The sequence below is a fragment of the Pleuronectes platessa genome, chromosome 24 (genome assembly GCF_947347685.1).
Source record: "Pleuronectes platessa chromosome 24, fPlePla1.1, whole genome shotgun sequence".
Lineage (NCBI taxonomy): Eukaryota > Metazoa > Chordata > Actinopteri > Pleuronectiformes > Pleuronectidae > Pleuronectes > Pleuronectes platessa.
The window spans coordinates 6,685,849-6,708,200 of NC_070649.1; the positions used below are offsets into that span (position 1 = coordinate 6,685,849).

The window sequence follows — 22,352 nt, forward strand, 5'->3', positions numbered from 1 at the left end:
ATGTCTTCACCAAGTGAGCTGATCTTCTTTGTCAATGGAAAAAAGGTGAGAGCATCAACATTCAACTGTTTATTCCAGTATACTATTTAATTGTTTATTTGTACCTTTTGGATTGCTGTTCACTAATCCCTGCGTGCTTCAACTCTTTCTAACAATGTCATTTGTGTATATTTTTGATTTTTATTCACGTGTGATTTTATTGTCTATGTGCGCTCTAGTTTACAGTCTCACTTGTCTCAAATTGTTTGGAGTTTAACTTGGTTTGAGTGCTGTGCAGAAAAAGGACGCTTAAAGCTGAAGTTACAAATACCTCAAAAACCCTCCAATGCTTGTTTGTGTATAGTTCTAAGAATTGTTTCAATATTCTGAGATTCATTTATGATTTGAGGCTGCATGATTAACACGGACTGGCTTACTAGTAAAACTGTGCGACAATGTATTTTTAACAAAAGAAAGGTTATTCGGCCACAAGTCCTTCCGATTATATGTACATGAATGTGTATGCATGAAGTCACCTGATGGAGGGCGGTTGTTTACACAGCTCCTCTGTAATGCTACGGTTATGCTATCTTATTTCAATTATTCTTCTCAGTTTTAGACTTTGCTTTACTCCTCACACTGTGATATGGTAACTTTGATTTACCTCCTTTCTTTCCTTTCCTCCAGGTGGTGGAGAAGAATGCGGATCCAGAGGAGGTGCTGCTCAGTTTTCTGAGGAGAAGAGGTTGATTCTATTCTTCACTCATTTCAAATTAAAGTCCTAAACCACCTCCTCTTAAAACCACACTGTTAAACAAGATTAGGAATGAAATTAAATTAAATTTTATTAAAAACGAGAGTTGTATGGCTCTGTGGGTCAGTGCAGTTTTAGTCTACATACCTATTTCAATCAATCAATCAATCAAATTGTATTTGTTTAGACCATATTCACAAATCACAATTTGTCTCACAGGGCTATGGTGCCCTAATATTAATATTTCCGTGAGTCCAATTGAACGTACTCTCGAGGCATTCCTAGTATATCGTTGAACAGAAGTTCAACCTGGAAACAGCAGTCACTGGAGTGGGGGAATAAAAAAACAAAATTGTAATATCACATGTTAAATGTCATTGTACTTATATCATGCTACTCTATTTGCCACAAATGTAAAGTGAATCTCAAACTGTAATAACTGTTTTTTTTATTTTTTTTATGATTGTCTTTTCCACCAGCTGGTCTGACGGGGACCAAGTATGGCTGTGGGAGCGGTGGGTGTGGAGCCTGCACTGTCATGGTGTCCAGATACAGCCACCACCAGGCAAGAGTCGTGTATCCTTTTTTGGGATCTTTCATAACAACTCAAACCTGCTGATTTCAAACCTCAGATGTTCCCTCCTTTTGAAGTGTCCTCAAAACGGGTTTAGGTCACATGTAAATATGCTTTTACCTATACTTTATTTGAGACCCTTGAAAAGCAGTTTAAAAAAAAAAAAAAGAGTTCTGCATCCGTGACCTTTAAACCATGCAGACACTACACTGTGAACGCCTGCCTGCAGCAGATCGTCACCCTGCACTGTGCTGCTGTGGTGACAGTCGAAGGCATCGGCAGCACCAAGACCAAACTGCACCCGGTCCAGGTAACAGGTCTCTCTAATCCACCACTCTTTTTACTGTATCCTATCAGCCGTGAAGAGTCTCACCGGATATATGTTCCTTTTTCTGACCTGCAGGAGCGAATCGCCAAGGCTCATGGGTCTCAGTGTGGCTTCTGCACTCCGGGGATGGTGATGTCCATGTACACCTTGCTGAGGAACAAACCTCGGCCCTCCATGGAGGACATCAGGGAAGCTCTTGGAGGTAAAAACAATTTATTAAATAAAAATGTATATGACAAGACCGGACCAAGCTTTAATTTGCATTAAATAAAAGATTTTACAGATTGACAGGATTCAGCAGTGGAGATTTGAATAAATACTTTTACTTAAGTACTTAGCAAAGTACAGGATTTAACCTAATGCTACTTTTTACATCTACTCCACAAATTAAGTTATATACGTTTTATAAAGTGAAATTATAGTAAATATATAGTGATTTTTGGCATCTTTTCTTTAAATAAATGTAATTTTTGGCTTTGGGAACATCTCAAGTTCATTTTTAAGATTTTTTTTGCTATAACCCAATTTGTGGTTCCTAAAGAGATTTTATTGACCTTCTGTTTTTTATTTTCCAGGGAACATTTGCCGCTGCACAGGCTACAGGCCAATTATTGATGGATTTAAGACTTTTTGTGATAGTGAGGTAGGTTCATCGCTTATGACCAATTTTCCATGTGGTGCCAGAAACATCGCCGCACTGAAACATGAACTATTTTTCTCCAGACCTCTGCCTGCTGCCAAAGTGGAGGAGGAGGAAAATGCTGTATGGAAAATGGAATGGACGGCAGTAAAAGCATTAACAGCGAGGAGAGTGATGTATGTCCAAACGTTGAAAACACTTTTTGTGAACTGTAAACTTGATTTTTATATGTAATGTGACTGTTATCTTTTCTTGCCTTTGTCAGATTTCTGAAGAACTTTTCCCAATGGACGATCTTTTACCTCTAGATCCTTCTCAGGATCTGATCTTCCCTCCAGAGCTGCTGGTGAGTCTTTTGTATTTGAACACAAAAAAGACAATCACACTGAAATTGTGACCCCATGAACAGAATAAAAGACTTGTCAACTGGTTTTCCTTCTGTTGTAGATAATGGAGAAGAAACTCAGTGGGGAGGCTCTTTATTTCCAAGGACAGAGAGTGAATTTGGTGGCTCCCTCTGAGCTATCCCACCTCCTGGAGTTGAAAGCCGAACATCCCTCAGCTCCACTGGTTGTTGGAAACACAACCATTGGTAAAGATAAACCTCCCACTTCCCTTCACTTGTATGCTTGTATTTCCCCCAAATAACGTTAAATGATACCCATATGATTATAGGGTGGAAGAGATTCAGTGTGGTCTGCTTTGTATTTACTTTGTCAGCTGATTACATACATTACTATCATTATATTGTTTTCTTACCAGGGCCAGAGATGCTTCTGAAAGGAGTCCACCATCCTCTGCTCGTCTACGTCGGAAGAATTCCTGAGCTCAGTGCTGTGACATGGGGGGAAAATGGTGGGTTGACGTTTATTTTATTTTTTTATTCTATTTAATGCAAATATCTACGTCATATATTCCTGATGGAGAATACCAACCACCTTCAAGTTATTAATGACTTCCCCTCATTATATCAGAATATTTTATCATTTTTAGTCGGAGCTATAGCTTCAGAAACAATGCATAGAGAAAACAACAAATACAAAATATATAAAACTATGGCCCTAATACGCAGTTTACGCAAATAACCAGCAGACTTGCTCAAAATCAATATAGATAGATGACTGTTGCCCCCCCCCACACATCTGCGTCTCCCTCACCTGTCTGGTAGGTGTGACAGTTGGAGCCGCCTGCAGCCTCAGCACATTGAAGGAGGAACTGGAGAGGGCCGTGTCTGAGATGGAGGAGTCGAGGACCAGAGGATACCGGGCGCTGCTGCAGACTCTCCAGTGTCTGGCAGCGAAACAGATACGCAACATGGCGGTAGGTCCCTGATAGAATTCGAATTTGTTTACTTGTGAAGGCCAATGACTTCACTTTATCACCAAAATTATCCTTTTAATAATACATCATGCTACTGTAGAGAACTTTCAAATGTGTGAGAAGTATCAAAGCTGATGTATAAGTCAGATATAGCACATTAAAAACAACAGGAGTTCGGCCAATGTTCTTTAACCATAGCAAGGACCGCAGTAGTGTCAAGAGAGAGATGCAATAAAAGATAAACTATATAAGAATGAATTAGATAAGTGATAAACGTAACACAGTCATAAGACAGAGTCAGGCTTTATTATGGATGTTAAATTAGGTTTTAAATAATCAGTAGTAGGGCCAGGACCTTATATGGAACAGGCGGTTATTCCAGAGCTTAAGGCAGCCAAAGAGAAGAGGTCAGCCTCTCATTCACAGGAAACACAAGGAGATTGAAAAGAGTTCTTGTGGGGTGGAAAGGAAAACCTATTGACCCGGGGCCAGAATATTGGATCAGGAGATCAGTAAAGTAGTGACAGGAAAGGCCATTGATAGGTTTGCAGACCAATAGTAAAAGTATTTTAAATTCAATTCTAAATTTAACTGGGAGCCAGTGCAGGTTTGCCAAGACGGGAGGAATTTGTTGCCTTGTGCTGGTAAGAGGTAGAAATAGAAACAGCTGCAGTTTGAACAGCCCATGTACACTGAGTTCCTGTAATCTGACCAAACAGAGAAAAAAACGTGAAAGACTGTTTCGTGGCCTTTTTCAGATCAATATGATTTGAATTTAAATATAATGCTTGGCTGCTAAATAGAAGTTAGGGTCTCCAATATTTTTTACCAGAGAATGTGAGTTGTCGGAAGATGAGTTGAGTGTATTGTTCAAGCTTCTGACAGAGGGAGCAGGTACAAATATAATTTCTTGCCTCTGCAGACAATTGGTGGGAATCTCCTCAGTGCGAATCCCAAATACGACCTGAGCAGTGTTTCGGCTGCTGTGGGGTGCACACTGCATGTCGCCTCCAAAGGTAAAGTGACTTATAAATGTCTTTGCACTTTAGGACCAGAGCCCGTAAATAAAGAAGGACATCTCCCCGAAAGGTGAAGCCAAATCCTTTTATGTGTTTCTATTCAGATGGGACGAGGGACATTCCCTTCAATGAAAAGCTCTTCACTGCCTTTGGGAAAACGGCCCTGAGGCCCAATGAAGTCCTGCTGTCCATCAACATCCCCTGCTCCAAACCTGTGAGACGTGCTGCTTTAACATTCCTTCCTCACATGTTCCCTCTTCTGAGAAAACTTCTGACAATCTGACCTAAAAAGAACCGATTTATTGTGACCTATGACCTTCACAGACAATTGTGACCATCAATTACCCTGGAGCAAACCATAACTTATGGATTGACTTACTACTAGTTGGAAACAAACATTACAATGTGACCGGAGGAGATTATTTATCACGTTCATTCCTGGCTCTAACTAACAGGATAACTTAAAAAGAAGATAACTGATTAGTCACAGGGATGGAGTCTTCCTGAGTTCAATTGAAACCAGTATTTCCTTGGATATATCAAATTGAAAAGTGTAAAACATACAAAAAAAACACATTTCTAGGATTTGTAAAAACTCAATTAGCAGAATCGCATCTGGTGCATTTTAGCAGAAGTTTGCAGCACAAAGAAATGATACATAGATCTACAGCAAGAATCAAACATTCGCCTTGTGACACTGTGACTCTCCTCAGTGGGAGTTTGTGGCAGCTTACCGACAGGCCCAGAGAAGAGAGTTCGCCTTTTCCATCGTGAACGCTGGAATGAAGGTGGTCATTAGGGAGGGAACCGACATCGTGGAGTCCCTCAACATCTACTACGGCGGCGTTGGACCAACTCTAGTCAGACCGGGACGGACGTGCCAGCAGCTCGTTGGACGGTATGTTTGCATTTTTATATTTTGCTGCAAATGCTAATCAGGGTCGTAACTGAACAAACTCTGGTGTCCTCCAGGCCGTGGGGCGAAAATCTGCTCACTGAGGCCTGTCACTTCCTGAAGGAAGACGTGGACGTGTCTCCGTCAATCCACGGAGGGAAGGGGGAGTATCGCAAGAGCCTCGTCTTCAGCTTCTTCTTCAAGTTTTACATGCAAGTTGTCCTGGAGATGGGAGAGAGGGTGAGGAAACTGCAAATTAAAAACCAAATACTCGTATGTCAAAAAAACAAAACGTAATAACTGATCATTTTAATACTTCTTTTTAGGGTGTCTCAGACATTGATCTTCCCCTGGAGTATCTCAGCGCACTCAAGCCCTTCAAGAACGAAGCTCCACAGGGTCAACAGTCCTACCAGGTCGGATTGCAGCGCTCAAACCTTGTGCTGCATGAGAGCGAATGATACTGGGCCTGTGTTGCCAAAAGCTATTGGTTTATCAAATGCCATAATTTCACCAGAGAAAACTGTGAATTGATTTTCCAGTGGGTGTGAATTTTCCAGTTACCAAATAATTCTTCTGTATTTCGTAAGAAAAGTTTGTCAGCAAACCAGAGTGAATTCTTCTGGTGTTTTTTACGGTCACATATTATGCAACATCTTAATATTTCCTCTCCCTCTAGTTTAAAACCTATTTTGCCAAATTTTCTATTAAGTTCATAATTTAGAGGATTGCCCTGCACTTACATTGTGTCCCACTCCTGTCTCCGTGGCATCCGTTTATCAGATCAAACAATTTCCCCGTTCTGTCCCCCCCCTCCTCGTCCACAGCTTGTGTCGGAGGCCCAGCCCTCCGTTGACCCCGTTGGGCGACCCAGCATGCATCAGTCTGCTTTCCAGCAAGCCACGGGTGAAGCCAAGTACTACGACGACCTGCCACCGGTCGAAGGAGAGCTCTTTATCTTCATGGTGACAAGCACGAGAGCGCACGCCAAAATAACGTCAGTATCATTTTCTTGGGAGTCACAGCTTTAGGCTTTAAACCATCAGACAATATGTAAACACTCACAACAATGACTCTCTTCATGAACCAGTAACGTGGACCCGTCGGAGGCCCTGGACATGCCCGGTGTGGTCACTGTGGTCTCAGCCGGAGACGTTCCTGGGGCGAACGTCCGACTCTGGTTCAACAACCCAGAGGAACTGTTCGCCACAGAGGAGGTGCTGAAAACGAATCATCACACACACGTGCAGAGAAAATATATGATTTAAAACATATCCTCGTTGGGGGAGATAAACCAATTTCATTTGACATTTTGGACTGATTATTCTAAGTCATGCCAAAGACAAATAGGAAAAATTAAGAGTAATAGTCATGCATGCCTGTTGTATGTTTGTATTTGTAAAAACAGATTTGTGTATTCAAAAATGCCGGCAGGTGTTTTGTGTGGGTCAGATCGTCTGTGCCGTGGTGGCAGAGAGCAGGGAACAGGCCAGGAGAGCAGCCCAGAAGGTTCAGGTCACCTACCAGGACCTGCTGCCTGTCTTCTTCACCATTGAGGTCGGGCATTTTAATATTTGCTCAATGTTTGGGAAGGCAATAAAAGGGGATTCATTTCTAACTCCCTTTCTCTTGTTTCATCCTCCAGGACGCCATAAAGCACGAGTCTTACTTTGAACCCAAGAGGAAGGTGGAGAGAGGGGATGTGGACGAAGCGTTAAAGACAGCTGAACGTATTCTGGAGGGTAAAACACCTGCACAGGAACATCCTCCCATCTCTAAACACGTCTTCTTGCTGTTTGAAGTTGAATATGTGGTGTTATGTGCAGATGAGATCTATATGGGCGGGCAGGAGCACTTCTACATGGAGACTCAGGGGCTGATCGCTGTTCCCAGGGGAGAGAATGAAGAGATGGATTTGTTTGTGTCCACTCAGCACGGTGCCTTCACTCAGGTCAAAGGAAAAAACAATATCTCCTTTTCCTTTGTAAAAACGACGCTCTTTAACTTACCGAGCTGGTTTTGTGTCTTCGCACCAGGAGCTGGTTGGCATGGCGCTGGGCATCGAGTCCAACAAGATCACCTGCCACGTGAAGAGGCTGGGCGGAGGGTTCGGAGGAAAGGTGATGAAGATCGCGTCCCTCTCGGCCATCACTGCAGTCGCAGCACACAAGTGAGAAAATCAAAACAGCCTGACTGGGCTTATGAATGAGCAGCAGAAACCACCTCAAGGTACAAAGACCTACAGGCCACAGCAGCCAGGAGATTTCTATAACATGTGAAATGGGTTTTTAATCTCTCCAGGACTGGGAAGGCCGTGCGCTGCTGCCTGGACCGAGGGGACGACATGCTGATCACTGGCGGCAGACACCCATTCCTCGGAAAGTACAAGGTAAAAAATCACCATTTTAAAATCTCCACTTATGTCATATGTAGTGTTTGACGGGGTGCTTAAACAATAGCTGTTGACTGTCCTGTTCCATCTCCAGGTTGGGTACAACAGCGACGGCACCATCGTAGCCGCCGACATCATTTACTACAGCAATGGAGGATGCACACTGGATGAGTCCTCATTCGTGAGTGAACAGAAACATGGACAGTGTGCGAACAACTTTAAATACAGAGTCAAAAGACACTGTCTGTCCACAACCATCAATATAACTTTAACTGAACTGAAACTCAAAACTTTGGGGTTCTCCTCCTCTGTTTCAGATTATGGACAAAGCGATCCTCCACATGGACAACGGCTACAAAATCCCCAACCTGCGAGGTCGGGGCGTTGTGTGCAAGACCTTCCTGCCGTCGAACACGGCGTTCCGGGGCTTCGGTGGGCCTCAGGGCCTCATGGTGATCGAGAGCGTCCTGCACGAGGTGGCGGTCCGCTGCGGCCTGCCCCCAGAAAAGGTCAGAGGTCCCCGGGATGTAGCCGTGGAATGTTTCCGTCCTAAAGTAGTTTCCAAAAATTCTAATTTTTGAATAGTAGATCAAAACCTCTATGACAAATGAGTACATGATTTACTGCTCCAGGTCAGAGACGTCAACATGTACAGGGAGGAGCTGAGCTACACCCACTACAAGCAGCCGTTCTGCCCCACCAGCATGGTGCGCTGCTGGGACGAGTGTCTGGACAGGGCCGACTATGAGGATCGGCTCCGAGCCGTCCAGCTCTTCAACTCCTCCAACCGCTGGAAGAAGAGAGGCATCGCTGCCGTGCCGCAGAAGTTTGGCGTCGGCTTCTCCAAAGGTTTCTATAATCAGGTGAGTCTTAAAAAGTGTTGATTTTATGTTGTCGAGTTTTTCACACATTTGCTTTTAAAGCCTGTTGGTGTATGTCGCAGCTTTGAGGGTACGATACTAATCGAAGGATATTCTTTTACTTTTTTAAATTGCTATTGTCTGTGCACATTAACTCAGGCTTTCATCCACTTGTGTTTCCCAGGGTGCATCTCTGGTGAACATCTTCAAAGACGGCTCAGTGCTGGTGACACACGGAGGGACAGAGATGGGTCAGGGCATCCACACCAAGGCCATACAGGTGAGATTTAAGCTTCTTCTAGTCCTCTGTGTTCTCCAAGATGATGGTAAAGCAAAGGAACAATATTAAAATTGTTCCACTGCATTCTTCCCTCGTGTTCCAGATAGCGAGCCGTGTCCTCAAGGTCCCCATGTCTTCCATCTTCATCAAAGAGACGTGTACAGGAAACGTCCCCAACGCGGCACCGTCCGCGGCCTCGTTTGGCACCGACGCTGTGGGCATGGCCGTCAAGGTACCTGCTAATGTTTAAGAAACGGTGTCAGTGAGAGAGCAGTGGACTGTGGACATTTCCTCTGAGATTTATCTTCCAAGTTCTTTTCATTCTCAGTCGTATCGTCTTAGACACATATTCTTAGATTGGTAGGGAGGAAGGTCGGTAAGTCGGAATTGTTGATGACATGTTTATTTTTTTTCAGGATGCTTGTGAGAAGCTAATGAGACGCCTGAAACCACTCATGGAGGCGAATCCCAAAAACACATGGAAGCAATGGGTAACTGATCAAATACCACAACTGCTTTCATAACCGTATTTGAAAATGATAATGTGCGACAAAGAAAGCTGAAATCTAATTTACCTTCTCCCAGGCCAGTGACGCTTTCTTCCAGAAGATCAGTTTATCTGCAACTGGATTTTTTATGTAAGTAAATTATTCATTAAGATCTGATCTGGGCACTGTAATGGAAATTTACTTAAGAACTTCTTAGTTTATGCTTACAACAGACATGTCCATCTAGGATTCAGCTCGACATAAACTTTACGGTGCTCCCACTGTCTATCTATCATGTGAGCCCATCGTCTAGAGGAGTTGATCCTGAGGTCACCTGAATTCTAAAGGGACCTTTGTTGTACTCTGTGGTGGGACTGTTTGTCCTTTGTTCCAACAACTCAGCTGACTGACACAACACCCTCAACACACATGATAATATTTCCTCTTCAACAACATGTAGGATGCAGCCTATGAGTCACACCTCTACAGACACAGAAGAATGCATTCACAACCCCCCCGCCCCCGCCCCCCCCCCCTCCCGCGCGTGTGTGTTTTGGGTCAGGAGGTAACCCACTCAGAAACACTTTTCATCTGATTTGCAAATTCCACCTTGCCTGTGTGGATCCGTTTACAAATAAACTTATAAACTACATATTTCCACCACAGCACATCAAATCCAACTGGTTTATAAAAAGTGAGGGGTACTAGAGTGTGTGTGTGTGTGTGTGTGTGTGTGTTTGTGTAACAGGGGACCAGCCACCAACGTGGACTGGGAGAAAGGTGAAGGTCAAGCGTACTATTACTTCACCTACGGTGCCTGTTGCTCTGAAGTGGAGATCGACTGTCTCACTGGGGATCACAAGGTATTTCCACTTTTTACTATTACTGATAATTACTCTTAACAATACTTCATTCTGAATTTTCTAATTCCTATTTTTCATTTTGAATCATTCATCACACATAGTATAAATGCAATAAATTGTGAATATATTCGTAGTAAAATTTTTTCACTGTTTTGTTTGTTGCAGAACATTCGGACTGACATTGTAATGGATGTTGGGAAAAGCATCAATCCTGCTTTGGACATTGGACAGGTATTCCTCCTCCTTCATCATGCTCCTCCTCTTCCTCAGCCTCCTCCTTTTTCATCAGAATATATTTATTATTAACTGGGAAATTAGCAAAAATGTCCTATCTAACAATTTTAAAGAAAATCGGTCCAAAACGCCAAGAGTTCATTCTTGGCCAATGTCCCATACTTTCACCAAGTTTCCTGGAAATCTGTTCAGTTGCTTTTGCTCATAACAAATATGTATCACTCCAAGGACACATGCCACCACAGAATAGAACTGTATTAATGTGTTTCCTGGACAAATCACATCAGTGTCCGTGACGTTTACCAGGTGGAGGGAGGCTTCGTCCAGGGCGTCGGCTTGTACACCATCGAGGAGCTGCAGTTCTCCCCGGATGGAGTCCTGATGACCAGAGGGCCGTCTCAGTACAAGGTGCCATCGCTCTGCGACGTCCCAGCTGAGTTCAACGTGCATCTGCTCGCCAACTCCGAAAATCCTCACGCCATCTACCTGTCCAAGGTAACACAGGCGACCAGCCTTAAAAAGACTTCAACCAAAAGGAAAAGTCTTTCTGAATACATTGATAAATCTCTCCTGAATGTGATCCAGGGTATTTCTCTGTGAACCTTCAGTGCTCTGTTGTGTGTCTTGTGGTTCCAGGGTATAGGTGAGCCTCCAGTCTTCTTCGCCTCCACTCTTTTCTTTGCCATCAAAGCAGCCATCGCAGAGGCTCACAAAGAGAAAGGACTGGGCGACACGTTCCCCCTGAGCTCCCCGGCTACAGCTGAGAAGATCCGCATGGCCTGTCAGGACCAGTTCACTGAGATGGTACGAGCATGATTTGGACTGGCAGCATATTGTTAAACCGAGTCAGACTTGGGATGTTTGAAAAGGCGAACTGATGCTTAAGCTGAACACTAAATTAACCAGCAGAACCCAAACTGTATTACACCTGTTCAAACATGGCGGTCTTCACAATTCACTGTCACAACTCAAATGTGAAAATTGCTGGGGCACAACCACTGCTTACCTCAGTTCCATTATACAATCAGTCAATTCTGTGTACATATCTAATAAGTTGACCAAATAAATACACTTTACCACAGTCCATTCTGAAAAAGAAATGAATCATAAACTAACCAAATACCACAAATTCTTATATTCATCAGGCCATAGGAGGTTATCACCATGTGAGGCGGGAGGGGGCGCTGTTGCTCAGTAGAAGTTCCAAAGTGTTTAAAAGCTTTACCACCCACCATACGTTTTCACCCAGTGCTTTCTCCTTACTGGTATCTCTGCCAACCCCTGATTAACAACCCTTCCTGTCGCTCTTGCAGGCCTCATCTCAGACGGACGGGACGGCGACTCCGTGGTGCATTCAGGTGTGAGCGTCCTCGGTCCACAAGGAGACAAGTCAGGGTTAGTTTACAGACGATGATGGACTCTCCACTGCGGCACCTCTAAAAGATCTTCTCATCAGTTAGAGCCTGTTTTCTGTGGTTGTGTCCCGGTGCTGAATGACTACAGTTCAAATGATGGTTTTATTTACTATAGTCAAACATGTGTTGAATATATAATTATTTATTCTGTTGCAGATGAGCAAAAACATTCATATGTACTGTAAAATCTACTGCTTATCATGGGTTCATTTCACATTGAGCTTGGTGTGATTTTGATTAGTAGAAAATGTAAAATATCTTATTAAGTATTAAAAATATAACCTTATCAGGTGATTATTATGAGTTACATTCAGTCTTGCTTTACTTTGATTTTCGAAAAGAATCACAGTTCCAGTTTTAGATGTTCAAGGCCCACGGTTTGAAAGATCCGGGTTTGTTGGCTGCAATCTGGAAACAAAATAAAACAACAAACAACTATACGTTAACAGTCATTTTTAAATGCTAAAGTTTTTGTGCGGCACTAAGTTTACTTTTCTTTTTAATGGAATAGAAAGAACTATGAAGTGATTTCATGTATTCGTTTAACTGATTTTCTTTTTTTGAAGTTGACTAGCTTTATCTGAATTAAATTGATTTTGTCTGCCTCTCAACGGTTGTTTCATCTGGATTCCTCTTAGAAATAGAAAACAACATAAACAAGTAATAAAGTAATAAATTCAGGATCAATAGGGATCAAGAAAGTACAATCTAACAGACATAAATGTGCTTATTTGATCCAACTATACTTTCATTTTTAGTGTGTTTACATCTAAGTTTGGTGCTAAATAATATCTGTTAAAACCCACGTCTGGTGTCAGAGTAAATGTCACTGACCAGAGTGATAGTATTTTACTATCACTACCTTCTGAGTGAACGGCGAGGCACAGGCTAGACAGGCCCTCTCTGCTGTCGCTGGGCTGTCCAGGGAAAATGGGCCAGTGAGACCGGACTGGGAGCGAGCGGCGGCGACGGCGTCCTTGATGGCGAAGAACACCGAGCTGCCCAGGAAGAGGACAGGCTCTCCTATACCCTGCAGGGACAGAGCACCGCCGAGGAAAGTTACTACTGAGAATTTGCAAACACAGTATTTAACGTACAGAATTACGGGAAAAGGGTTAACGAAATAAACAGAAGAAACCTTTGAGGAGTAGATGGCATTGGGATTGTGGGAGTCTGACAGCAGGTAGACGTTGAAGCGAAGCGGCAGGTCACACATCGCAGGGATCTTGTACTGGGAAGGGCCGCGAGTGTACAGGAGCCCGGAGGGAGAGAACTTCAGCTCCTCCAGAGTGTAGAGACCCAAACCCTGCATGAAGGCTCCTTCAATCTGAGACAGGGAGGAAAGAAAGGGGGAAATGCAGGAACGTCAATAAGATTCCAATCAATATTTACAATATTAAACTGGTCTCACCTGTCCGATGTCCACAGAGGGGTTCACACTCCTGCCGATGTCGACCACAATGTCTGTCCTCAAAGTCTACAAAATGCAAAAAGTTAAATTCTTTCAACCTCGTCTTCAAACCTACAATTCCCATTACGTTGTTTGAAGGATGAAATCTGTGCGTTCTGACCCTGAAGTCTCCGGTGAGGCAGTCCAGCTCCACCTCACAGCAACACACCCCGAATGTGTAGTAAGAGTAGGGCTGCCCCTCCATCTTGTCCCAGTCCATGTAAAGGTCTGGACCTCTGAGGACAAACAGGAATCCATCATTGACCCTCTTCATACCTGGCATCAACTAGCGTCTCCCCAAGGACGTGCGGTAACGCCAGGTATGAAGAGAGTCACTTTTTATTGGTTCATCCAGTAATTATTTCAGTTATTTCTCACTTGTAGAATCCAGTGGCTGACAAACTGATTTTCTCAACAAAAGCTGCCTGGACCTGAAAGACAAATATTGATAAATTCATGTCTCTGTGGCCGATGTTTGATTAAATGCACCATTTGTCAGTGTGACCCTTCAGGATTAACCTTACCCAACTCTCCCATGATCCTTTGGGGTTCTTCTGCCTGACTGGCTCCAGTCGCCTGTACAGAGTCTGGCAGGCATCCTGAACCAAAGAATAGGAATAAGATTCGTACACATATTTTCTTTTTTCATTGCCAATGTGTGTGATACAGAAGATCTCCCTGCGGGACCTGGACGTTACCTTGACCGCCATGCCGTTGGCGTCCGTGCCAAAGGAAGCAGCGGAGGGGGAGGTGTTGGGAACGGTGTCGGTGCTGGTTTCACTGATGTGAATCTGAGAGAGCGGGATGTGAAGCTCTCGGCTGGCAACCTAACAGCACACAGGAAACAGATTGTGAGCTTATAAGAGAATAAAGTGTTTGGTAATGTGAAATTTAGTGAAATAAAACGAAAACTAATCTCGGTTGTCATTTCTCTTTGGTTCTCAGCAGTGGATTAAAAATGTCTGTACAGTGAACCAGGTGATTTTAAGATACATTTTTCAATCATTACATTAAGCTGCCGCACTGCTTTGAAGGTATGAAGACAGAACACTTGGAAAGTTACAGATGGATATTGTGCCTGTGATACTTTTAACTGCACACTCAAGTACCTGCTGCATTTTAGTGTGGATTCCCTGACCCAGCTCTGCCCCACCATGAGTCACCAGAACAGAGCCGTCTTTATAGATGTGGACCAGAGCCGCTGCCTTTCACACAAACACACAGGAAACATGCTGTATAAGTTGAAATGTTTTTGTAAAGTACAAGTAAACCAGGTTGATGCATCTCAGATAAAAACATTTAAAGCTGAATCCCAGAGACCTGATTTAAGAAGCCCTCAGAAAACGCGATGCCATATTTGATGGGGATAATGGACATGCCCCTCTTCTTCCAGCGGCTCTGTTGGTTAAACTGGTCGACGGCTCGGCGCCGGGCGCTGTAGTCAGACTTGGTCTTACATTCCTCCCAGCAGCGCAGCAAGTTCTCTGGGTTGAACTCAAACTTGTAGTGGGTGAGTGACACCCCCTTGTACATGTTGGTCTCCCGAATCTGGTGGAATAAAAGCCGATCTAAAAGCAAGATTTCAACCTAAGGACTGGATGTAGGGGTGCTCTTGGTCTACAACATCACCTACTGGCTATTGGCTGTAACTGCAAGGCCCAAAAAATTATTGTATTTCTTAAAAATAGCATTTTGAGAGAAGCATTTTCTAATTCAGTGAAGATAAAATTGCATCATGTCTGCAGAATATGACCTGGTCAGCAGGGCGTCCCAGCACCGCAGCCACGTCGTTCACCATGTTCTCCACCACCATGAGGCTCTGGGGCACGCCGAAGCCCCTGAAGGCCGTGTTGGAGGGCAGGTTGGTCCTGCAGGCAGCGCCGCGGCCTCGCAGGTTGGGGATGTTGTATGCGTTGTCCATGTGGAGCAGGATCTTCTCAACTACCTGCAGCAGGAAGAAGAAATCAATGAGAGCATTTTTACATATTTGTGGTTTGAGAACTCCGAGAGACCTGAAAGCAAAGAATGACTTTCACCAACCAGAACAGATTCATCCACAGTGTTCCCAGCATTGGCGTAGTACTGGATGTCTGCCGCCAGGATCCTTCCATCGTTCATGAAACCAACCTGAAAGAAGCAGCAAGCGACTATCAGGGATTCTTTGAATCTTTGCTGACTTTAAACCACAACTGCCCAATAGCCAGAGCAACCTTGACCTTTGACCTCCCACACCGAATTAGTTAATCTAACTGAACATTTGTGGCAAACTTAATCCAAGATAGTTGATTCAAACATTCATTAAATCATCTTGTTAGTCTTTGAATAAATGTTTATCCTCTCAGAACCATCTTTGAATCACTTTCAGGGAATCTGCCTCAAATGGATTCGAACACTAACCTCATGAACCTCCCTGAAATGAAAGAGTGTCGTGGTACCTTGTACTTTCCCAGGACAGGATGACGAGCTCCCGTGATCAGCATGTCCTCACCTCGCTCCAAAACACACCGGACTGCACGATTGGTCCTGGACAAAAGATGTAAAACACCAACCATCACAACTTTCTAGCTTTTTATGATTTCATTTCATTTCAATTCTGTCCACCTACTTCCACGCAGCCACAGAGGTGATACAAGCCAAGATGGAGGTTTTAGTGACCTTTCCTCCGAATGCTCCGCCGACCCTTTTGACGTGACAGGTGACTCGGTTTGACGGGATGCCCAGTGTCTCCGCTATCGCATCCTGCAGTCAGGAAATAAGACACAAAGAAATCCTCTTCAGCTGCGACCTCACTTTTAGTCATACTATTAAGCTTTCAACTTTCATCACACAATCTCTAAAAAGAGGAAATAATTGTTAAATGTTTTAAACTTTGGTGAAATCAATGAATTCCAGTTCAGAACATTCCAATCGATCTCGTGTCTCCAAAACTGGGAAACAATTCTGAGAAAGACAACTCCCAGTGTCCAGGCGTCTCGGTGCACCTGAACTAAAGTCGGCCACTGAGTGGAGACGTAAGCGTTGAACTCCGTCTCCTCGCCCACAGGAACAACCAGCATGCTCTGAGTCTCCATGTAGAAATGCTCCTGGCCGCCCAGTCGAACCTCTCCTGAGGAAAACAGTTACAAAGACAGTCAGTCGTAGAATGTCCTCACGATTTATGTACAGATACAGATAAAAGATATTTACCTTCATAAACATTATCGACACTTTTAAAGGCCTCGGTTACATTTCCAATCTGTATCATCCTCTGTGGCTCGAAGAAAGAGGATTTCTCAATGGCTTCCTGTCGCAGCGGAAGAGGATAAACACCATGAGGATATTAAATCTTAAATACTGAGATCAGAAACATGAAGATTAAAGGGTGAATTTATTCTGAAAAGACAAAAGGCAGACACTTTTGTCATCTTGACCATAAAACCACACTGTGCAGCCAAGCAGTGTTCAAACTGAAAACTTATTTCAAATTCCAAAGTAATGAAAGGCACAAATATATCAGGCTGATACAGAAGGAAATAAATATAAAGATTTGGACGTGATCACAGACCTCTGTGGTGAACACGGGATCCGGCAAGTCCTCGTAGCTGATCTTCACGGCTGCTGCGCCTCGCCTGGCATGCACCCGTGTATCAGCGACCACGGCGCACAACATCTGACCGATGCACGACACCTGAAGACACACATCAGTGGAGGTAAAACCACTGTTGGCAGATATTAAACAAGATAATCACAAGTGTCAGTTTCTTCTCTGAAACTGCTTCTCCCCCCAGGTGTTGAAAAACAAAAACACACAAACATATATGCTCCACCTCTGTCTCGGCGAGGAGCTCCTCGTCATATCCAGACATCGCACGGACTTTCTTCCCAGGAATATCTTTGGCTGTGATGACATCGAAGACACCTGGAAGCAGCAGAGCCTCGCTCACATCCATCCCCCTGGTGGACAAAGGACACAAAATAAGATGAGGAGATTTAAATGAGACGGTGAGTCAAACAACCCGAATCGACACTTACGTGATTTTAGCGTGTGCTCGAGAGCTGGTGACCAGAGCCAGGAAGAGTTCTCCGTCTGTTCTGGGGATGTCGTCGCAATACACGGCTTCACCTGTGGCCTGGCTGATGGCAGAGCGATGCATTATGGGATGGCCCACTGGGTCCTGGTTGTTCTGGTCCTTCGACACATTCTGGAGGAGGAGAAGAGGAAGCTGTCAGCTGTATTTCACAATCTAACTCTTGTTCTTTTAAGATGTAGAGATACATTAACTTTGGACCTGGAACTCCTGCAGGCTGGACTGGATCTCTCTGGGTAAAGGCTGCATCTTCTCAGGAAGCTGATCTGTGATCACATTCTGTAAAAAGAGAAAACTCTTCTCAGTCGCTTGTGTCAGCAGTACTTACAATGTGGCATTGAAGATTTACCATTTCTCTGAGCTTGTGCAGGATCTCCAGGTTAAACTTGAAGAGGAAGCTGAGAGTCAGTGAGCGCCGGAACTCCACTTTCCCTCCTGGAGTCGAGGGAGGAAGGAACAACTCGTCCAGGAGGACGTCATAGGCCTGGCTGAGGACTTCATCGTCCCATGGCCTGAGGGAAAGACAAGGGGAACCCTGAAAGTGTGTTTTTCATTGTTGCTTTTTTAAATGTTTTGCTGTGTTGAAACAAATTTCAAATTTTCATTTTTCATTAATCCACTTCTAAAAATGCAGATTATCCCCCGCTGAGCAATACATGTCCCACTGACCTCGTGATGAGAGCTGCGCAGGTTTTGGCAGCACTCACTGTGGTCGATCCCATTCCTCCAAAATAAATGCTGACGTCCTGGACCACTCGAGATCCCTCCGAGAAAAACACCCTCATTCCTGTTGTCACGGTGGCGAAGGAGCTCTCCTTTCTCGGAGCCTGACGGAAAGCTCGAACAAACTCCCCCTGCAGGACAAACAGGATATTATATCCCACTTTTAATTTCGTTTAAGAGCATCGGAGCAAAGATATGTGAAGACAGAAGAGTTTTTGTACCTTTCTGGAAAAGGGAATGAAAACCGAGAGAACAATGTCTTCAGGTTTCAGGGCGGTTTTCCCAAAGCTAACAAAGAAATCCTGATGCAGAGGGACCTCCTGTCTTCCTCCTGGTGGATTAAGAAACTGCTTGTAAATCAGGATTTAAAAAAAACCTAGAAGCCGTCACAGGTTTTCAAATTTCTCAAGAAGACCTCACCACTGGAAATGATGCTCAGTTTGCAGTTCCCTGCAGCCAAAACTGGGTTCAGGTCGGAATTGGGGTACGCACTCATGATGTTGCCTCCAAGAGTCTTAATAATGAAAAAAGGTATTAATTCAAACCTGTTAAAACCACAGGAGAAGAAGGAAATTAACAAAGATAGGAAAGATGGAGGAAGGAGGGGAGGTTTAACAGGAAAACAGAGAAAAGCACAGGAGCATCTCTGACTGAATATACATCGGCAGTGAAGTAGACCTACAGCGACGTTACGGATCTGCTGGCTTCCCAGGTTCCCCAGCTGCTGGATCAGGGCTGTGAAGAGTTCGGTCTTCTCCTCTGGAAACTGAGGACGCAGCTTCTCTAGAAGAGAGCGGACCTCGGACAGACTGCAACCCGCTCCCAACCAAACACCTGTAGGAAAAAGTCGTGTTCGCTGGTAAACACTAAAAAGACTGAAATCTTTTGCATATAGGCAAAGTTAGAGTCGGTGTACCTTGTGGCGTCTGAGTGACCTCATACAGCTCCATCACGCTGGTCGGGGATATGATCAGCGGATGCACGACGCCCTTGAACTTTATATCGGGACCTTCGACACAAAGCAGAGAAAACACAGTTTAATTAAATGGGTCAAACTTTTCTGATCGTTATCACTGGTCCAACATACGGGGGAAAAATAACCACTCACGCTCACATTCACCAATTAACCATCTTTAATCATTTTGGTAAGGGGTTAGGCCAGGTAATGTCTCAGGAGCTAAAGTAAGGAAAGAGGAGCCAAAAATCCATAATGCTTGGGCTCTAGAAAAAGGAATTATCCTTTTTTAAATGTTTCAGCTCAGTTTTATAGTATAAAATGTTTAGAAAAAAGCAATAAATATCATCAATCAATCAATTGATTAGAGAGTATATCTTCAAACTAGGCCCATATTCACAGTGTTCAGCCTGTGGTGGATCAGAATAGGCTCTATCGGGTGTATGAGTATATCTCATCTCTGACAAAAAGACACTAAAAAAATCTCGTAAATTGATGCAACAGACAGAGGGCCAACATCAAATTGAAAAAGATGAAGTGTTTTTTTTCCAATGTTCACCTATGTTGGTGTTTCCCATGAGCAGCGGAGCTTTGGGGTTGCTGCTCTTCAGCTGCACCAGCTCCTCCAGAGAGGCGGGGAACACGCAGGTCATCCTCTCCCCGTGAAAGGTGAGTGTCCGAGGGTTCGTTGACTCCGCCATCAGCTTTCGAGAGAGAGGGACGTTCTTATACAGCGATTATTACATTCAGTGTAAAGTGTGATTTTGCAATAATTTACTTAAAACTGAAAGCAATGAAAATAAGTCTAAATAAGAGCTTTGGTTGAGACTAAAATGAATATTATTTTCAAAGGTTTTGATATAAATTAGCCTCTTGTCTAAAAGTGCTGACAACACAGAGCTTGTGTGTGAAACTATTTCTGGAAAACTTACGATGAGTTCAGGAGGGAAAATCAGCTCCTGTGTCTGGTCCAGTGGCACAAACTCATCCTTGTCAAACAGCCGGGGCTTCTCCTGGAAATAAGGAGGCAGAATTAAATAAATGTTGAAGTGAAAAAAAGTGACAGAAAGACAAAAAAGGCAAAGAAGAGAAAGAGTTGGGTTGAATCTCATGTTTTTCTTTATATCTTAAATATAAAGAAAAACATGACCTCACCTGCTCTGGTTCATCAGTATCTTTCTCTGAACAGTCTCCGGCTCCATTGGCTTGACAGCAGTTGGTTTCCTGTTCATACATTCATTCATTCAATTAAACTTTATTAAAATAAGACAAAAGCATAACAAATACAATATCATTTTAAAAGCATTACAAATTATGATAAAAAGATAGATGGAAAAAACGTCAATAAAAGGGGATAAAGACATAAATATATATAAATAAGTGAATCAAATGGACCTAAAAGACCTTAAATGACATTAGGACACAAACAGGTCATACCAACAGAGTAAGATAAGAATCTGTGATATGATTATTATGATTATTATGATTATTATGCGTCTGATGTGGCGCTGCACTTTGTACCTGACAGAAGGTCCTGCAGCCATCAACAATGGGGCGATATCCAGTGCACCGGCACAAATTACCTGAATAGCACAGACACACAGTGATGAGGTGTTTAAGATGTATGTGTTTGTTTACCTTGTTTTGGCATAGACAACAATTAGATAGCTGTGTTTTTCTCATTTCTATGGCGCCATCTAGTGTTCATCAAATGTTACGGTTTGATTAATGGGACAAAAAGCAAACGAACCAGCCAGAGCCTGGGTGATGTCGTCCATGCAGGGCTGAGGCTGGTTCCTCAGCAGAGTGTACATGGACATCACCATCCCCGGAGTGCAGAAGCCACACTGGGACCCATGAGCCTTCGCTATTCGCTCCTGTAAACACAACAACAGCCATTTTTCAAACCTATTAAAAGAGTTATTCACATTACGCGGCAAACAAACAGCGAATGATCGTGATCCAGCTCTGACCTGCACGGGGTGGATCCTGGTCTTGGTGCTGCCAACGCCCTCCACCGTGGTGACTGCGGCTCCATGGAGCTGACACAGCGGCAGGAGGCAGGCGTTCGCCGAGTAGTGTCTGACGGTAACGTGAGGGAGAACTGTGCTGATCTGACATGTGATGCATGTGCCTTAAATTCTAGTGGAGGGCTGAGTATTCAGATTTAACTATGGGCTCAGTTTTCTTGAGCTTTATTCAATGAGGAGTTTTAAACCATATTATTTTACTTACAAATGTGGCTTGGATTCCAGTGGGGTCCCCATTTTTTTCATAGCTGTTTATTTTATTTGTAGTATAATTAGTGTATATGTATTTGTACGACATAGTATAGAGAACAAAGTGGTAATTTTACGAGAATAAAGTTGTCAAGCTGTAAAAATGGGTGGTTAGCTCTGTAAACAAGAAGTTACCAGTTCAGATGGGGTCTTTTCTGTGTGTGGTTTGCATATTCTCCCTGTGTTTACAGCAAATAACAGATAAACAGATAACAAAATATGTAAGAGTAGAATATGATATTTGAAATTTAGGTGAAATAATGTTATCTGTCCACTGCAAATGGAGATTTAAGGCCCAAAAAGGAGTACTTGGCCTGAGTTCATGAGACTTGAGAGTTTGCATGGTCTCCCTCTGTCTATGTGGGGTTTTCACCAGGTCCATGTGGTTTGGGATAAAGGATACATGATGGTTTTGGTGGCAGGTTGATAGCGAGACACCATGACAGTGCAGGCGCCGCAGCCTCCGCCCCCGCAGCCATACTTGGTTCCAGTCAACCTCACTGGAGTCGCAGTCAAGGGAATGATCGACAGGTGGTGTAAACAGCAACAGGTCATGTGATTGTTAGGGATTTATGAAACGGAATCATGCAGCTCATGTATAGGACTTTATTTATGGTGGTGGATTGAAAAGAGTTAAAGTTGGGAAGGATACATTTCTCTCTGAGGAAGGACAAAAGCATCGTCTCTGGGTCGGCATGGTTCTCCGTTACCTGTTTGGATAGAAAGCACAAAGGCACAGGAGATTTTATATTCTACAGAGAGACGACAAGAAAAGCTAACACCGGAGAAATACTGTAATACTTCTAAATTTAATTATATTGAACAGGTGGAAAGAAG

General features: G+C 43.6%; 2 protein-coding genes across 3 annotated transcripts in view; one reads left to right on the top strand and one right to left on the bottom strand.

Annotated features, from left to right (window-relative positions):
- Positions 1-12,652, top strand: aox5 (aldehyde oxidase 5). Its single transcript, XM_053416821.1, is given in 35 exon segments — positions 1-45; positions 667-724; positions 1,213-1,321; positions 1,419-1,617; positions 1,711-1,837; positions 2,211-2,278; positions 2,359-2,479; positions 2,482-2,621; positions 2,723-2,867; positions 3,038-3,130; positions 3,444-3,595; positions 4,518-4,611; positions 4,719-4,828; positions 5,328-5,512; positions 5,587-5,749; positions 5,836-5,925; positions 6,337-6,506; positions 6,600-6,726; positions 6,944-7,066; positions 7,155-7,251; positions 7,336-7,460; positions 7,546-7,679; positions 7,811-7,898; positions 7,996-8,082; positions 8,219-8,410; positions 8,534-8,764; positions 8,946-9,041; positions 9,145-9,273; positions 9,458-9,532; positions 9,627-9,679; positions 10,278-10,392; positions 10,558-10,623; positions 10,933-11,121; positions 11,263-11,430; positions 11,940-12,652. Coding segments are annotated over 35 exon segments (4,215 nt in total). The 3' UTR covers positions 11,991-12,652.
- Positions 12,130-22,352, bottom strand: part of aox6 (aldehyde oxidase 6) — a 21,340-nt gene continuing 11,117 nt past the window's right edge. Inside the window, exons 3-36 of one of the 2 annotated variants that reach the window (XM_053417240.1) lie at positions 22,168-22,225; positions 21,919-22,015; positions 21,210-21,318; positions 20,987-21,113; positions 20,758-20,819; positions 20,392-20,460; positions 20,169-20,249; positions 19,796-19,940; positions 19,198-19,290; positions 18,964-19,115; positions 18,702-18,795; positions 18,503-18,612; positions 18,228-18,412; positions 17,908-18,070; positions 17,760-17,837; positions 17,503-17,672; positions 17,298-17,424; positions 17,036-17,158; positions 16,678-16,774; positions 16,473-16,597; positions 16,097-16,230; positions 15,927-16,014; positions 15,532-15,618; positions 15,245-15,436; positions 14,812-15,039; positions 14,601-14,696; positions 14,190-14,318; positions 14,016-14,090; positions 13,870-13,922; positions 13,613-13,727; positions 13,453-13,518; positions 13,180-13,368; positions 12,904-13,071; positions 12,130-12,449 (exon numbers count right to left, since the gene is read on the bottom strand). In XM_053417240.1, the coding sequence (XP_053273215.1) occupies positions 12,399-12,449; positions 12,904-13,071; positions 13,180-13,368; positions 13,453-13,518; positions 13,613-13,727; positions 13,870-13,922; positions 14,016-14,090; positions 14,190-14,318; positions 14,601-14,696; positions 14,812-15,039; positions 15,245-15,436; positions 15,532-15,618; positions 15,927-16,014; positions 16,097-16,230; positions 16,473-16,597; positions 16,678-16,774; positions 17,036-17,158; positions 17,298-17,424; positions 17,503-17,672; positions 17,760-17,837; positions 17,908-18,070; positions 18,228-18,412; positions 18,503-18,612; positions 18,702-18,795; positions 18,964-19,115; positions 19,198-19,290; positions 19,796-19,940; positions 20,169-20,249; positions 20,392-20,460; positions 20,758-20,819; positions 20,987-21,113; positions 21,210-21,318; positions 21,919-22,015; positions 22,168-22,225 (3,936 nt within the window). In that variant the 3' untranslated portion in view covers positions 12,130-12,398. Of the gene's footprint in view, positions 12,450-12,903; positions 13,072-13,179; positions 13,369-13,452; positions 13,519-13,612; positions 13,728-13,827; positions 13,923-14,015; positions 14,091-14,189; positions 14,319-14,600; positions 14,697-14,811; positions 15,040-15,244; positions 15,437-15,531; positions 15,619-15,926; positions 16,015-16,096; positions 16,231-16,472; positions 16,598-16,677; positions 16,775-17,035; positions 17,159-17,297; positions 17,425-17,502; positions 17,673-17,759; positions 17,838-17,907; positions 18,071-18,227; positions 18,413-18,502; positions 18,613-18,701; positions 18,796-18,963; positions 19,116-19,197; positions 19,291-19,795; positions 19,941-20,168; positions 20,250-20,391; positions 20,461-20,757; positions 20,820-20,986; positions 21,114-21,209; positions 21,319-21,918; positions 22,016-22,167; positions 22,226-22,352 lie in introns of those variants that run through there. The other variant, XM_053417241.1, reaches the window with a different exon arrangement.